At 38.0% G+C, this 17,088-nt stretch overlaps 1 protein-coding gene across 1 annotated transcript in view; it reads left to right on the forward strand.

Moving 5' to 3' along the window:
* DNTT (DNA nucleotidylexotransferase) overlaps positions 1-17,088 on the forward strand; it is a 95,744-nt gene that overhangs the window by 67,983 nt on the left and 10,673 nt on the right. Inside the window, exon 10 of the mRNA XM_075108053.1 lies at positions 910-993. Coding sequence (XP_074964154.1) covers positions 910-993 — 84 coding nt within the window. The remainder of the gene's footprint in view (positions 1-909; positions 994-17,088) is intronic.

Raw genomic sequence — 17,088 nt, forward strand, 5'->3', positions numbered from 1 at the left:
CTACAATAAAATATGTCTTGATTTATATTTTAATAAGTTAAGAAAACTTGAAATGTTAGCTACTTTCACAATACACACTGCAGTCAGTGGGTTTAATATAAAATAGTACAATAATTTCAAAATTAAAAATTCTATCTAAATGCAAACTCAAAACTCAAATGATTAATCTCTTTCCAGACAGCATTATTTTTCAATCTGTTCTACATGCTTGCCTTCTGATGTTCATTTTCTTAGGGAGTGATTACATGGTGTAATGGAGAACTCCGGAGTCTGCTCTGAATGATCTTTTTGATGTGCTAGAAGCAGTACAAGTACATTGCCACTCTGTTCTGCTCAGGTTAATTGGAAGCAGGATGTTTTAGACCAGGCAAAATGTTGCAATTGATGTATTCACCTGCTGAGCTGATGAGTTACTTCAGTCACTTTTCTGTTTTGAGATAATAAAATGTATTTGTTTGGACCTTGGATTAAGTCCTGCAGACTTTGGTGTCCTTATCCTGGGAGCGTTTGGCTACTTAAAAGCCCTTCTCTCAACCCTGCAGGTGGTGTCTACACTAAAAATGCACTTGTTGTGGCCACTTGGTTGAGTAGGCAATGACTCCATCTTTCTCTGCCTCACTCAGCTCTCACTCCCTGTTGAGATAATTCACCTGCAGACTCTGGGAGCCCACCATAGGCTGTGCATAACCTTATTTTCTTGTACAGTACCCAACTATTCTCAGACTAACCAAGTGAAATGATGGACCATTGCCTATCAAAACATTGTCCTATCAGATGATCCGTTTTTTTCAGCCTATTGTCTTATAACAGAGGTATTTTTAAAGTTTGTTTATTATTTGGTTTGATGTTGGAGCTCTTACACAAGGGATAATTTGCCAGCATTGCTCATACTTGCTATATCTTTTACAGCAATTTGGACGTGATTTGCGGAGGTATGCTACTCATGAAAGGAAGATGATATTGGATAACCATGCCTTATATGACAGGAAAAAGGTATTGTTTTTTTCAGTTTATTTTTGATATTCAAGTATTTAGAATATTTTAGCTTAATTCTCTATTTGTTATGTGGTAAACCAGTCCCACCTTCACAAGATTTAATTTCACTGACAGAACCTGATCAAATCTGAGTAAGTAAATCCAGAAATCTTTTTTTGGCATTGCTGAGGTAATTTCTGAAATTTAACAATAAACATACATTAGACAAGGGTATTTAGAAGGAATTGTGCAGCCTTCACAAAACAGAATAACTCACCTGCAAGTATTTTGAGAAAACTATTTTACTGTCCCATTTCAGAATGAAAGGTCATTTCTGTGTCATAGGCACAATTTCAACAGGGATTGTGCTGACATTTCAAAGGAAGAAAGGATATTGAGTGGTACAGGCTCAACTAGAAGGCCTGACGAAGTTTTTCTAGGGTGTGATATGAAGTGGAAAGCAGGGATCATCCTGCTTTTAAAGCCCTGCATTCAGAAGTCTGTGTGGAGTTCTGTTTAGTCAGGCTTGCTAGTCATGGTAGTAATTGGTCGTATTTCTGGTCTAAATGCTCTTGGCTGCAGTTATACTGATCTCTGCATTTATCTGGCTTAATGTCTGTATTTATATTAGGCCATTTTAATAATAGGCAAAAATCAATGTTGAAGATGTTTATTGATGTCATTATAGGGGAAGGCAAAAGTACCATGTCAAGATTTTACATTAATCTTTCCTATATATTCATTATGGAATGGAGACTGCTTTTAGCATCTCTGCTTACATGCAGCATTGTCTCATTGTGAGATGCAGCAGTCACCTAAGCCCTCACTCCATTTCAGCTGCCTCCATACGTGCTTGTCAGGCTCAGATGCTATAACATCCTCAGTTCACATAGAAACCTGGGGAAAAAATCAGACTAATGATCCATTTAGTCAAATAGCCTGTCTCCAACAATTGTCAATACTAGAAGCTTCAGAGGAAAATATAAAATTGCATAACAGATAAATATTCTATCAAATGTCTAAAGGGGGACGTTTCTTCATTAACTCAGGGTTGATGCCAGAGTCTTCCTGCCTGTCTTGTGTATTTTGAAAGCATTCAAAATATAAACTCTTTGCCTCAGCGTAATACAGCAAATATTATTATCTGCAAGTTAATACGTGCTCTGCTAAATAGCTTTTTGGGTGTCAAAGATAAATACACTAGGGAAATACAGAGAATTTAAGAAATGCCACTGTTGTATCTTGTGCGCAGAAAAATTTGCCTGCATGGTGTACAAGTATCTATCATTAGATTTGCTTCTTTTACCCAGAACCCTGATGCATTCAGTGGTGCAAACTGGGCACTGTTCAGTCATGAACAGTATCAGTCAGTACTATTTTTTCTTGATTGTGTTTAGGCTTTATATCTGACGTACCATTCAAATCCTTCTGGGAAAGAAATGTGAGTTTCCATGTGAATTTCACCAGACTAGCCAGGATTTTTCACAGATAAATTATGAGTTTATCTTCACAGTGCTCTCTGGGAAGAAAGATGCTCTGTCTTCCCAAATCTTCAAGTAAAGAACTGAGGCAGATAAAGATTTAAGGCCCTAAAAATCCATTGCAATTTGGCCTGAATTTTCTCCTGTTGAGTATCTGCCTCAGGACTTTGAAAAATACATAGAATTGTGTATATCCATGACAAGTTTCCCAAAGCCATCAGCTGTAGCTGTAGCTGAATTTCCAGACCTTCTACATGTCAATTTACATTTCCTCACTGCATTGCCCAAAAAAAAGAAAAGGAGTTAGTGGGAGGACTGAGAAGCAAGATGTAAAATTTTTTCCTTACTACTTACCATGATGCAGAAATTCTATGACAAGGGCAAGGAAAAAAAACCCAGGCCTTCAGGGCAAATTTCAACTGTCTTGACCATGAAGTTCTAAATCTAGGACTTCCATATTTCAAATGAATGACATGAATGGATCAAATGTCCCTTTCCACTGGGGACCCTGCTTGCTTTCAAGTGTTTCCACCCCCTCCCTAATAATATCTAAGTCTCTCTTTTCTCATTGAATCCCAGACACATTCAGTTTACTTCCGAATTTTATTTTCTGCTGCAAAACACAGAAGTACTACAGATTCTAGACTAGAAGTCATGATGGTCTGTTGACACAGCAGAATAGTGTTCTTGTCTCTCCTGCATTCTCAGAAATAGCTAAATTACATTAGCTGAAATTTTCCACAAAGAAAATTCTAAGGCAGATATACTATATGAAATATTTCAGACCAGGCAGCACTGAAGTTATAATCTACTTAAAACAGGGTCTTTTATCAAGTAGCGCCATTCTAACAAGAAGCAGGGAAGGGACACACACAGAGTGTGCCCCCCGCCCCTTCTAAGTACTCTACTATTCATTTATAATCTAATGTGTTAAATTCAAAGAATTTTTTCCTATTTTTAACTTTGGAGTTTAGTATTAAGTTATTCCCATAAAGAACATTTTGAACAAAAAGCCTTCCACACTGCTGCCCAGTGTGTAATAAAGCCAAGAGGGTGCGTAATACAGCAATGGTGTCCGTAACTGTGAACTTGAGATGATGACACATAGTGGAAGAGGAGGAGTTTGCAGTAAGTTGTGTGACTGCCAAGGTTGATTAATTTTTAGGATCATCAGGTAAGTAAGCTTAAAATCAGTGATGAAAATTATTAGTAACATTAGTCCTGTTTCAGGGAACAGATACCCAAATCGTGAAATGTTTAGGGGTTTTTTTCTTAATTATGAAGACTAGACAATCTTCTTTACTGTAATTATAATGCAAAAAACATTTGACTGGGGGGGAACACTAAAAATATGGATGTTTTAACTAGACCATCTCTTAAATTTGGATTGGAACATGAACATACGAATTTCATAAGGACATTTTTCTTTGTGGTGGGAAATCTTCCTTTCTCAAAGCTAAAACCAGTCAGGAAGCAGATATCCTTGTGCAAGTTGCTCAACACAAGTTTAATTAAGGTTAATTAGGCACCGTAGGTAAAAACCGAATCACATCTTTTCTGTATTTCTCTCCTTGTTTGCTGAAGAGAGGTTTCCTGATCTCACTGGCTCTGTCCAGGCAGACAAACTTCCATGCATGACTCTAGCAGTCACTGGGATATAATTCAGGAGCTGGGCCAAATCCTTCCTGCTTCTTTCTTCTACTTTTATTGCAAAAGGGATAGAAAGGTCAGGGAGAGTCAAACTAATTCTCAATCCTAATGAAGACTGAATCCTTTCTTTGAAAACACTTGCCTGTCATCATTTAAAATTTTGCAAGCTGGTATAAGAAGTTAATAAACCGTGGTATAGCAAATATACTTTGATTTTTTTTTTTTGTAATAGTGCTTGTAAAAGAGTGTCTTTCATTATAAAAGACAACAGTTTCCTGGTTTGCTCTACGTTTCAATATATAATTTAGTATACTTTAGTCTTCTATATTAATATTTATCAACCCTTCGGTGCGGAAGCCCACTGTGGCCCACTGCCTGAAATGTGATGCATGTCAGAGAATCCCAGATTCCAGTGTTCAAGAGGTTTAATGAGTAGAGAGTCCTGGTTACTTTAACGTATTTCCAAAGGGATTCTGACAGGAATAGGGAGCATTAACACAGAAGTTAGGAATCAATTACATAGCTTTGTGGAGGGGAACAAAAGGAACAGATATTTCCTCCAGGGACTCATTACAAAGTTATACCGTGAAATTATTCCTCAGCCTTGATTTTTTTTTTTCTACTCTGAATCTTTTTCATATATTTGCGGGTTTTGGAAGACAGTGTGCAACTATCAAACTAACGATTTTTTTCAGTTTTGTAATAAAAAGGGCATTTTATAGCTCTTTGGCAAGAAAATTGTGACAACAAAAATTGAAAATTTACTACCAATTACCTGTCAGCCTCTTTTTCATAAAAAAGACAAGTGCACATCCAAATCTGTGCCTCTTTAGAACTGTGTCCTAAAGCTATAGAAATCAGGACTTGTACATACCAACTAGAAGTATGCAGTTTCTGTGATTTACACCAGCTGGAGATCAAACCTTGCAATGATTCCTACACTTACGGAATGAAGGAGTTTGTTGATCGGCCATCTGGAAGAAAGATAAATTTTATGTTCCCCATGTCTTATTATTATTGCCGTTGCACTGGTTACAAATGGCACAACACATTTATGAACCAGGCCAGTAAAATTCTGACTGTAAAACTTTCCTGATTCATGAATGAACAATATGCTCTGTAAGTAAAGTAGAAGTGCTTTTGCAAAAAAGAATTTCATTTTTCTGTGTGAACCATAAGTCAGGTCAGCTGAGCAATGGGCTCTTCCTTAGAAAGACTAAGGTCTTTGAGCTGGAAGTTACGGCATCACTAGTTGTTTTTACACCACTCCGTGTTAGATTGGGGGTCATTTGTCCCTTAACCCACTTTAAAGAATTTTTGGTTACAACATGCATTGTGTCTACACTTAATCAGGAGCTAATAAGAGTGCAAGCACTGACCTCTGTTATGTATTTATGTAACGTGGTCATCAGCTCACTGTCTGAACTGCAGCTTTTAGTCTCCAGAGATTTGAAGGGCACTTTCTTTGCAATGATTAAAAGTTTGTGATGTACTAGGGCAGTCATTAGCAAGTTTTGACAACATCCTGACAGCTTTTTATCTGGGTGAAATGGAGAGAAATCTAGTGGACCTAACTAAAGAAGGTGCAGCCCTAAACCCTGTTTTATTTTTAAACACCTGTCTTTAAGCTGAATAACTATCATCTGCGTGCATGAGAATGCAATAAATGTGTGATTTACTTTCACTTTAATGTTTTATTATTTTTAAAGTGTTTTTTTTTTTAAGTGGCTGGCAATACCGCAGGCTTTCTATTCTTAAAGAAGTAGCTGTCCTTGAAGTATGAGTGCTTCTCCCCTTTTACAGTGTCAGCATCCTGGAATAAGATTCAGGAACCACAGAGGTTGTTGGTTGCTCCTTTATTAAACCCTGGTGCTGTTAGCTAGAGTATCATTGTCATGCAGAAGGGCGCTGGAGAGAGTGTCTGAAGCTGAACTCTATGATACTGGATTTTTTCACTCTTCATCAAGAGGGTGGGTAAAACTTAATGTGGAATGACTGTTCTCCCATGACATGGCTCTCAGACTCAAGTGTGCACTTTTCTTCAGTAAGCATATTACTTAAGGAAAAACTTCCTCATCCTCCAGAATATAAAATCGTACAGTCCAGTCGGCTTATAAACTTAGCATCATCTTTAACTTTGAAGTTTGCTCCACCATAAATATAATGTCTAATTATCTGTCATGCCTTTACATTGACTCTATGATTAATCTCATCCAAGTCTCAATTTCTTCTTAATTTGACATTGTTTCATTCTGTTTTGTAGACTCCAATGTTGCTGCCTGCTCTCTCCTGGATACTATTAATACCACTTCAGAATCCAGGGAATGACTGTAAAATATGTGGCTACAACTTAGTGGTGTAAAATGTCAGTTTCAGAAGTTACTTTCCTTACCCCAGTATCAAAAAGTTCTAATAGGCCATTGTGAGTTACTCTGGAAGACATAAGCTATGTCTTTCTGCTGAAATTAAAATTAACCAGTTTTAAATATAGCTTAGATTCCAGACTGTAACCAATAAAATGAAATTCAAGGTCCAAAAAATTCATCATCAAGAAAAGCTGTGTTTTTAATTTAAGCTGATTTTGGTTTAGCTTCTGTTATTCTGACACTTGCTGGTAGCTGCTCTTTGGCATTGCTGCAAAACCTTTTTGTTGCTTGTTACTCTTAAAATTCCACAAGAACATAAATATGTTGGATTCCTTTTTTTTTTTTTTTTCTTCTGGCTCTGTGTCCCTGGACGTTATCTGAGGTTGTAGCTTGCTGTTCATAAATACCAAGCTGTTGTGATCCTGTTCTTCCTCATGGCTCATCCATTTGAAGATCCAGTTCAGATACCCAATCTTTGTTGGGTATCTGCAGCTGTAGATTTGCTGCAGTCTGGCTGGTTGAAGCTCCCTCTGGTTTTATAGGTAGTCACTGGATATAGAAACGTCCTTCTTCAGCTTCCGAAAAACCTGACATACATGGCTGTTAAGACACTATGCCTATCACTGGTATCCGAAGCGTTAACATTGAAGACTGTGAAGGCAGTTTCCTGACAAACTTTCATTTCCTTTGAGGAAACACAGCCTAGAGGAAAGGTTGAATGAGCAGGCTGAAAATAATGTGATGTTTTACCAGTTTGATTCTTCAGGGCTGTGTACTGTCCAAGCTCTGAACTTGGAAATGTCTTAAATGCACAGCGAAATCACTCTGAAATTTATGTGTAAAATTTTGCACATAGTGCTGGTATTTTGGCTCAACAGAGAAAACGATCACGAAAAGCTGTTAACGTGTGGAAGTCATTTGTGTGCAGACTGGAAATAACATCTGGAGATGACCTACTCTGTTAGTGCCTTTTCTCACTCTGCAGTAGGTCTGTTCTTGCCTAGTACACATGTCTTTTCTTGTATCACTTTGTGACAGGGCATCATGTCAGGCTGGTAGACTGATGTGATTACAGTCAGCCAAAGGAACATGTACCTGTTCACACATGTGACATTGGAGGGTATATTCAAACAATTTTTAGGTTTTCGTGTTCTCTGAATGTTTTCTGATCCCTCTTTTAATCCTGATTTGGCTTGTGAAAAGGTAATATGAGAAGGAAGAAAGCATCTTGATATTGGGAATGAAGTGATAATGTGTGAGCTGAAGAGATCACATATATTGTTTTAATATGGCCTAAGGAAGCAGGATGGTCCAGAGATTTCACTATTAGCTTGTAACTTGGATCCCACTGTAGCCAAATTTTCTCTGTAGTTTTAAGCAAGTCATTTAACCTTCATTGATCTCACTTCCCAACAGTAAAACCTAATTCCCCAGTGCAAAGGTACAATAAGGATAAGTAGCTAAACACTGTGGCAAAAATTAGATCAGTTTAATGAAGGATTTAGCTCACTTAGCATTTTGCTTTTCCCTAAAACTGGGAGAAAGAATAAATGTTTAATGAAGAATTTTGATCATTCAAAAGTTGCTTGTTCTCTTAATCAGAGGGTAAGTCAAAATGTTGACATTTTCTGCAAAGGGAAATGCTTTTTGAATCTAAGCTTTGGAGATAGCCTACAGATCAGACTGTTCCAAACCTCCAAAGCTCAGACAGCTCTTGGGGCTGCAAGCTCTGAGGCACTCAGGTTGGCTGGCTGCTCCAGGCTCCTGGAGCCGGTAAGCTCTGGGGACCCTGACTCTGATGTAATTAAAATGACTTGTTTGAACTCAGGGTCCCAGTAGCCTGTCAAGCAGGTTGTTGAGAACATGGGCAAGCTGGCAGGACCTCAGATAGGCTCAAATTCAGCGTTTTGCTGAATCACATTTGCTGTTCACAAGGCAATGAAATACTATGTTTGCATGACTATACATGTGTTAAGTAGAAATATTGTTCCCTTGAACTGTCTTTTCTCTGGGAATCCTAGGAAGTTGCATTCCAGAGATTCTCAGCCAGCAGCATCCATATGTTGTGTTTCTCTGTAGAGCTTGGTGTGAGGATGCCCTGAACTTAAGAACAGAAGATGTTTCTGAAAGATCTACTCTGCTATGCAAAGCCCAGCCCTACCACTTATTCCATGGATAAATTTGAGTTTTTAAAATGCAGGATTTATCAACCTTTTTCTACTATTACTTCCTAACTAAACTCTGTTATCTGAATTAATTTAAAACTAGTACCATTACCAAATACTTCAGAACCCATATTGTCAGAAATTAAGCTGCTTTTTGGTTGTTTTTACATCTTGGTAACTATTTGGAAACTATTCCTTGTAGCTACAGTAAAGAAGGATGTTTAAAACTTCCCCACTGTACTTCATGCAGTTTCATCTGCGGTGGAATTCCCTATTGCTTTTCCCTTTCATTCAAGATATATTCACTCTTCTTGATGCCATTTGCTGTTCATCAGTTACTCAGAGCCAAAGAGCCTGGCAGAAGCCTGCTGTATTCAGCGTCTGAGCTGTAATAATTTCTCATTTCATAGAAGACTCTGCATAAAACAGGAACTCGTTTCAACTGCTCTGTGCCAGAAGTTCTGCATGATGTATTTCCTCAAATCATTATCTTTTGAGTACATAAGCGACTATGTGTGAATTAGGTTGACTGAGAGGTGGGATGGGCTAGATGCATTAAGCTGCTGAAGGTACTTTTATCTGTTTCTGTTTTGTGGTGGGAGATTTCTAGGGATGGCATGTGGAACAGCTCCATGGCTGGATTGTGGCCATGTAGAAAGTGCTTCTCCTGCACCTTTATCACACCACTACCCAGTGGAGATCATCAAGCTGATTGTGGGATCCAAGGGTAGGATTTGTCTTGTAGACTTAGATTTTTATCCAATTAAATTTTAAATTAGATTTTTGTCCAATTATTACTTTATGTAGTTCAAGGCAGGAAAATTAAGTGCTGTAAATAAGTAGCATTACTTTTTTTGTAAAAGAATGGCAGGGTTTCCTAGGGTATACTAGATTGATTAAATTATTAGCATATGAATGGTCTTGCACTAACATTGTAGGTTTTGGGGTTTTGTAAGAGGAGGGTCACAAACTCAGTGTTATTTTGAAGTCATTGGAACAGAAAGCAGTTATTAGTTTTATGTCCTATGAAAATTTAAGGTGGGAAATAGCTGCCTTAATGTTTTCTATTGTTAAAGAAATATTGGAAAAAGTATGACACTCTCTGCAGAAGACTGTATATGATTGATGACAATTTTGCATTTAAAAACCATTGTGTGAATTTGAATGGCATTAAATGTTATTTAGTTGTTGAATAGCATGAGAGGCGGTTTATATAACTGCTCTGAATAGTAAATTCACAAGATGCTCTGAAAACTTCATAATGGCACCCAGCTTTGCAAAACATTAAGTACTGTACAGTTACAATGAAAATAGTAAAACCCTATGCTCCCAACTTCTTTTTAAGACAATATTTAGTTTTCCTTGGGAAAGCAATATAAGCATGAAAGGAGAAATTTATCCTGGATTTCCTCCACACTGTGAAGATCACTATTGCACAGCCTTTAATCACTTGCCTGCAGAAACCATTTCAGGTTAGGAAAATCCTTAACTGACTCTTCAGGCAGGGCTTGCCCTGTCTGTCTGTCTTTGCAGATATCTGTAAAGCCAAATGCAGCCCAGGTAAATGACTATTATATGACTGTAATGTTTTGATGAGCTGGCTCAAGGGTGTATGTAAGTTTGCTGAGTTCTGCTACTATCCACCTTCTGCCCAAGTAGTTGCTTCACAGACAACCACAGTGGTTGCAGCAGGCAGCTCATCCAGTCATGCCTGGCAACATACTTGAACTGCTAGCCTCCCCCATGGTACTCAGATTTTTCTCTGGCTGAGTCTAAGTCCACGTTGCTGGCATGCCACTTAACCAGTAAGTTTTATTTTGAAAAAAGTCTTACCTACACAGTTGCAGCACAGACTGGGATGCACCTGGCTGGAGAGCAGCTCTGTGGAAAGGGACCTGGGGGTCCTGGTGGGGGGAAGCTCAACATGAGCGAACAGTGTCTGCTGCGGCCAAGAAGGCCAACAGGATGCTGGGTTGCATCAAAAAGGGCATCGCCAGCAGAGAGAAAGAAGTCATTATCCCGCTCTACTCAGCGCTTGTCAGGCCACACCTGGAGTCCTGTGTCCAGTTCTGGTCCCTGCTGTACAAAAAGGATGAGGACAGGCTGGAAGGGGCCAAGAGAAGGGCCACCAAGATGATCAGAGGACTGGGAAGCTGCCATACGAGGATAGGCTGGGAGAGCTGGGTTTGTTCAGCCTTGAGAAAAGGAGGTTCAGAGGGGATCTCATCCCTACGTACCAGTACTTAAGGGGCAGCTACAAAGAAGATGGAGACTCCCTTTTTACACGGAGTCCCATGGAGAGGACAAGGGGGAATGGACGCAAATTGCTCTTGGGGAGATTCCGACTGGATGCGAGAGGGAAATTTTTCACAGTGAGGACAGTCACCATTGGAATAATCTCCCCAGGGAAGGGGTTGACTCGGCCACGTTGGACGCCTTCAGGAGTCATCTGGACAGGGTGCTGGGCCATCTTGTCTAGGCTGTGCTCTTCCCAGAAAGGTTGGACTAGATGATCCCTGAGGTCCCTTCCAACCTGGGATTCTGTGATTCTGTGACAATGACCATGTTGGTTGGAAAAGGTATGTTTGCATAGTGGCTTGGCTTAGAGGATGGAAACATCTCTGAGGAAGCCAGACTGATTTCAGATGTCTGGGTTGTTACCTGCATTTCACAGAACTTTGTGAACAGTTCTCCTAACAAAATGCCAGCTTTATTTTCCAAGCATTGATTGATTCTTTTCTGTCGCTACCCAATATGTTATTTCTCAAATACTTGCATCACTGGGAAGAAGAGCTGGCTATGATTTGATACCCTCAGTTTGTTACATAAAGTTGCATGATATTCACATGTTTAACCATATATTCAATATAGTCTCAAAATCAGTTTTCTTGTGTTATCTGAGAACATTTACTCCACGCTACCTTTCACTGAAAAAGATGCCTGTAGAAGTTTACTTGCACAGTTAAAGAGCCATTTTTTACGATTCTTTAAAAGCTAGATATTACAGTCTTATTTTGGCAGATGCTGCTCTAAAACTATGAAGGTATAACAGTGAGACAGTCAGCCTTGAGAACATCTTGTTGAATTAAACATGCTGCAGCTGCAAAGTTTGCTGTAGATGTCTGCAGTAATGACTGGATTAAAACTAAAGTAAACATAAAGATCCGAAGTTTATAATATTGATTTCCAGTGTGATCAGTTGTTCACACAATCATTACTACAATTAAACACTGAGTCATTGTAAACAGATGCACATACTTTAATTTACATTCCAATTCTTCTCTCTCACTCTCAGGAAAGTGGAAATTGCATATGTGATTTGGAGGATTTGTTCTTTTTGCACCTGGTCTATTTTTAAAAATTAAGAATTAAAATAATCTACTTTTCTTACCTCTTGGTAAATTAAAAAATAATTATGCATTTTCTTCCAAAGTGTGCATTTGCCCAGTGTCCTCTTAACAGTTTAAATGTTTCCAGTATAGCATATGATAGATAATTTTTACAAAGTGTGCATGTAACTCATGTATATATTTAGCTAAATTTAATCCCTTTGTAATAGCAAGCTGTACATCTAACAAAAAGATAAACGTACCTAATAGGTGTTTCCTTTGCTTGGTGTGTTTTTTGAACAGTTCAGTGAAACTGTATTGTTAATGAAAAGAGAGAGCTCTCAAAATGCATATGTAGGTGCAGATCCAAACTATTTTGACTATACTTTTTTATTCATTTTAGTTTCTAGGGCAGTGCAGAGCCAACCATTTTGAAGTGTTTTAATTAAATTATTCAAAGAGTATGCTCGGGTAAGTTATTGAATGTGGGGCAGGTATTATAGTCTCAGATTTTCTGTTAAAATAAAAAAGAAATAGATTGAGAAGAAGCTAGGTAGAGAGGAAGGTGGAAAAGGGAAGAGCCAAGAGCCAGAGAGGAAAATGGGGCATGGAGTGGGAGTGAGAATGGGAAGTCTGTGGTGGATGTACAGATTTGATAAGGAAGCGCAGGGCGGCTGGACAAAGTGGTGGGGAGTGGAAAGGGTGTATTTGATTAGCAGCTGCATTGTGGAAAAAAAATCTGGGTTGGTTGAAGAGCCTGAGCTGAAAAGAGGCACAAAATAAGAACGGCTGGGGAGAGGTACGAGTGGAAGTTTGATGGACTGAAAAATAAATTAAATTCATTAGGCTGTAAGTGGGCAACAAGAAATGGGTAGACTTCCAATTGCCCCAAATAAGTGAGTAAACCATGTTTATCTCACTTCACGCTGCATATGGCATGAGTGGAGCCTGAAGTTACGTTAGAATTCTGAGGGGAGAGACCAAGGCTACAACTTAGTATAGGGAAGTATGGAAAAGGGGGAGCTAGAACAGAAACAGATTGTAAAATCTCACCTTTCTAAGACTGACTGGTCCCGTACTGGCCTGCAACCCAAGATTGTTGTCAGTGCTGTAAGCAAATATTCGTTAGCCCTGTGGCACAGTATATCTCCTGCCTAGCGAAAGAAGTCTAAGTATGTTACAGGAATCGAAGAAAGCAGTATTTCTCTGAAGAGAAAGAAGCCTTTATGCGTATACATGGGAAAACTAAATTCAGGTAAAAATACAATCAACCACATTCTGGGACTTCTTAAATTACAGGTCTTTGATTTTGCAGTCTCAATAATGTTCTTCTGAAGTTGTTTGTTTATAATACTCCCTTACGAATGACACTCAACTGTGTTTTATAAAATTCAGGATTCTGCATTTTTCTTGTTTCATTCATTCATATGAAGCTTTATGAAGAAAAATACAATAAGCCAACCTCACGGTATTTGACAAGCTAAAGCTACTGTAAATAACATAGACTTAAAACAGATATAGCTAAAGTGGAAAAGGAAGTAATCCCTTTAATCTTTTTAGTGACTGATAAGACACAGATTGTCAGAGAACTCAGGGGCAATATATTTTTATTCTGGTTTTGTTTTTAACAATGTGGTATTTAACATGTTAATTTTTTGTGTGTGGGCTGTCAGATAGGAATTTCCGAGTTCCTCTTCGCTTTGTGTGCCGAAAACTGAAAACGTATTCCTGTAGTCTGGGTACGAATGTATCACACTCTATTTATTTTGGAGTGTTGTTAATTTTAAAAATTGTAATGGGAGATTGGATGCATAACTATTCAGTGTTTTGCAACGAAGTTACCATACATCTGTTATTTGAAGCAAAGAAGTGTTCCGTTTTATGAACAGCATGGTCTTGTTTACAAACTACGTTTTAGCAAATAAAGTGCTGTTCAGTTAAGGCAGCAGATAATATTAATGTTTTTTTAACATTTTATTTTTCAAAGTGCCAGCTCTTCAGCACTGGTCTTTTTCTTTCTCCTTCATCAAATCTACTTGGAGTAAGTATTTTCCATGTAGAAAGCCTGAAGACATTTTGTTACTCCACGTTATGAAATAGTTAATAAGATAACTGCCTAGAATATCCTAACATTAGCCTGATTATTTTAATTTACTCAGTGAACCTACTTTTTGTTGTTCAGAAATTTAATATGAATAAACCTATAACTAGGGTTAGAGAATAGTTGTAAGAGAAATATTCAAGTATGGTATTTCTGATTAAAAGCATAGAATATGTCCAGTGGTAAAATGAAACAAGAATTTATGATTCTGGCTTCTATTACCTTCAAAAATTATTCATGCCCAGAATTATTAGAATAAATTCCACTGCACTATTTTGCATCAATACTGTTACACATGATTTTGCCTGAGGGTATTGAATCAATGGGTAATGCCTGTAACACTGCTTTTTCAATCATAGTTTGTTATAATGTCATTTCAAAGACGCATTTTTTTTCCTCTGATTTATTTATCATCTCATTTGTAGCTGGATTAGGAACAGATTAGTTTTTATTTTAAAACAGGCAGGGTGGTGTGAATATTACTACAGAAAATACCAGTTAAACATGCAAATTACATTTAGAGATAATATAATGTCAGAGGCACTTCAGGTTATTTGCTACTGAAAACCGTTCCGATACCATCAAAGTGAAAATGCACAGTGTCTACACAGTGCTGTGGAATACTGTTATTGAACTTGGTGAAATACATCTCCAGCACAGTTAGTACCTCAGCATATATGTTCAATAATTATAATGAAATTGTACTGTTGATAGTCTCGTTCCTAAACATAGCATAAATATTTAGCAAAATGTCCAATTACAAGCAAAGCAAAAGTCACAAACAGCTAGTCTTGAAACAAAACCTCTGAAAAAAAAAAAACCAAACAAAAAAGGATTAGGAAAAACTGGGAAGGAAAACCACTGTGAAGTTGTTGTATTGTTTAGGAAAGTACTAGGAGATGGATACTCAGTTATTATAGCAATCCGCAAAGTTTAAAAAAAGTGTGTTGAACATAATGAAGATAAATACTACTCAGAGTAGAACATACGAATGGGTAATTACTACACAGTTCCTTAGGGCTTGATTCGTCATGGTTTTTTCATCAGGCAGTGTCTTATTCTGAGAATGTTGTCTCGCTGACTAGTGATGGGCTAAGATCCTGTCCCGCTCACACTGGCTAGCAGTACGAATATCAGGACCATGGAGAAATTTCATTTTTCCGTATTACTTTCTGACAGCATTCATACTACACACGATAATAATTCAATACAAATATTTGAAACTTCTTATATAATGACAGGATTGTATGCATTTTTATCTGGAAATTGCTTTACTTACACTTTTTTTTTTCTGTATTCCCTCCCCTCCATCTCCATACAATCATTTAGCTCTCTGTGAAAGTTACTGATTGCAGTGATCCTTGTTAGTACTTTGTCTACCCTAATGAGTCAGCTAACGATTTCAGAGAAGTAGCCACCATTTTATGGATTGATGTTACATTGTGTTCCCATGCTTTCGTTGTAGATTGGAGGCACTCAACCTGATATTGCTCAGTGTACTGCAGGAATTTATGGGTCTACAGTTGCTTGACACAATTCTGGGTCAGTAACTGGTGTAAAATTGCAATGCTATTTGTTACACTGAAGCTCTGAGTAGATTTATGTTTTCCACTGAAGTTGTAGAGCATTCGTTCTTGCAAAGTTAACAGTAGCATAGAGAGGGAAGAGAAAACAGCTGGCTTCGTGGTGAGTGTTTGCAAAGTATGCCTTCACCTTGGTCGTGACAAGTCAGCAAAGAGGGAGTGGAGCTGGTTCCAATGCTGAACGTAGGCTGCATGGCAGAACATGACAGACCTGAATGGCAGACGGAAATCCTGGTGCAGGAGCTGCACCTGTTTATCAATGGCCATAAATACATGGGGTGAAGAGGCGCACATCCAGCTGTTGAAAGAAAACAGAATCTTATTCCCTATGGGTAAACATTTATATTTCCAAATTCTTCTGCTGAAGTAAATAATTTTTGAGTATTGATGGCAGCACTGGGCTCCTGTTAGTTATTTTGGTAAAAATCTCTGTATACTACCATGTGTACTCCTTTTTGACATACAGCATATATAAAATAAAATCACAGCTCACTGTCTTTGTTGGGGTGATGCTCAATGACTCAAATTCTACATGATAAGGGTAGAAAAGAACATGGAGGGATAGATATTCAGTGAAGATTTTAAAGAACTATTCTTAAGAGGCTAGTTTTCACTCACATCTCTTGTATTATAAATCATAGTAATCAATTAATGTCTGTCTTTAGGTTAGTAAATTCAAATATAGACACAAGCATATGGAAATAACCTCAGAAAAATGCTGCTTTTGTTTGAAAACTGTTCCGTTGTACTGCTATGGAGGGTTATCATGCACTTTCTCATAGGTTTCTTCAAGCCTTGTGGCTTATACCTTTCAGAGCTATTAGCTGGCCCAGTTAATGCACAAGCTCTGTCTGCAAGAAATCGCTCTAGAAAGTGATTGCTTTTGATAATGGGGAAGGTGGAAATATCTTTTTGCGAGTAAACAAGTTTTGAACAGGAAGTGATTGAAACACTTAAAGTTTGCAACATCCTTCCTCACCCTCCCTTGCAGCTGCTGTTTTTCCTGAGTAACTTTGGAGGCACCTTCCGCTCAGAAATCCATAAGATACAACAAAAACAGGTTAAGGTTTTTTATTCAGTCTGCTGCAGGGCTTTATTAAGACTCAAATAAGTTTATCTAAACTACTGCTTTTCCCCCACCTTCTCTTCCCATTGCTTTCTATTCTAGGGGCCCTTTCATTCTTGCTTTTTGGCTGGCTGGTGGTTGGAATAAATTTGTTGTGTAACTGTAAATTTGGATGGAGTAAAATGTTCTGAGTCATTTTGTTGGAGATTTTAGTCTGAGTTAACATGTATCTGAACAAACAATTCAGAAATGTCTGAACTAAAATTCCACTGGAAATGTCTTTTCACTATTTTCTTCAGTTTTACCTCCCTGACTTGTTACAAGTTTTGCACTCATTTTCCGTATGAAAGTGCTGAACTGCAGAAGCTCATC

Source organism: Phalacrocorax aristotelis, chromosome 12 (genome assembly GCF_949628215.1).
Source record: "Phalacrocorax aristotelis chromosome 12, bGulAri2.1, whole genome shotgun sequence".
NCBI classification, from domain to species: Eukaryota; Metazoa; Chordata; class Aves; order Suliformes; family Phalacrocoracidae; genus Phalacrocorax; species Phalacrocorax aristotelis.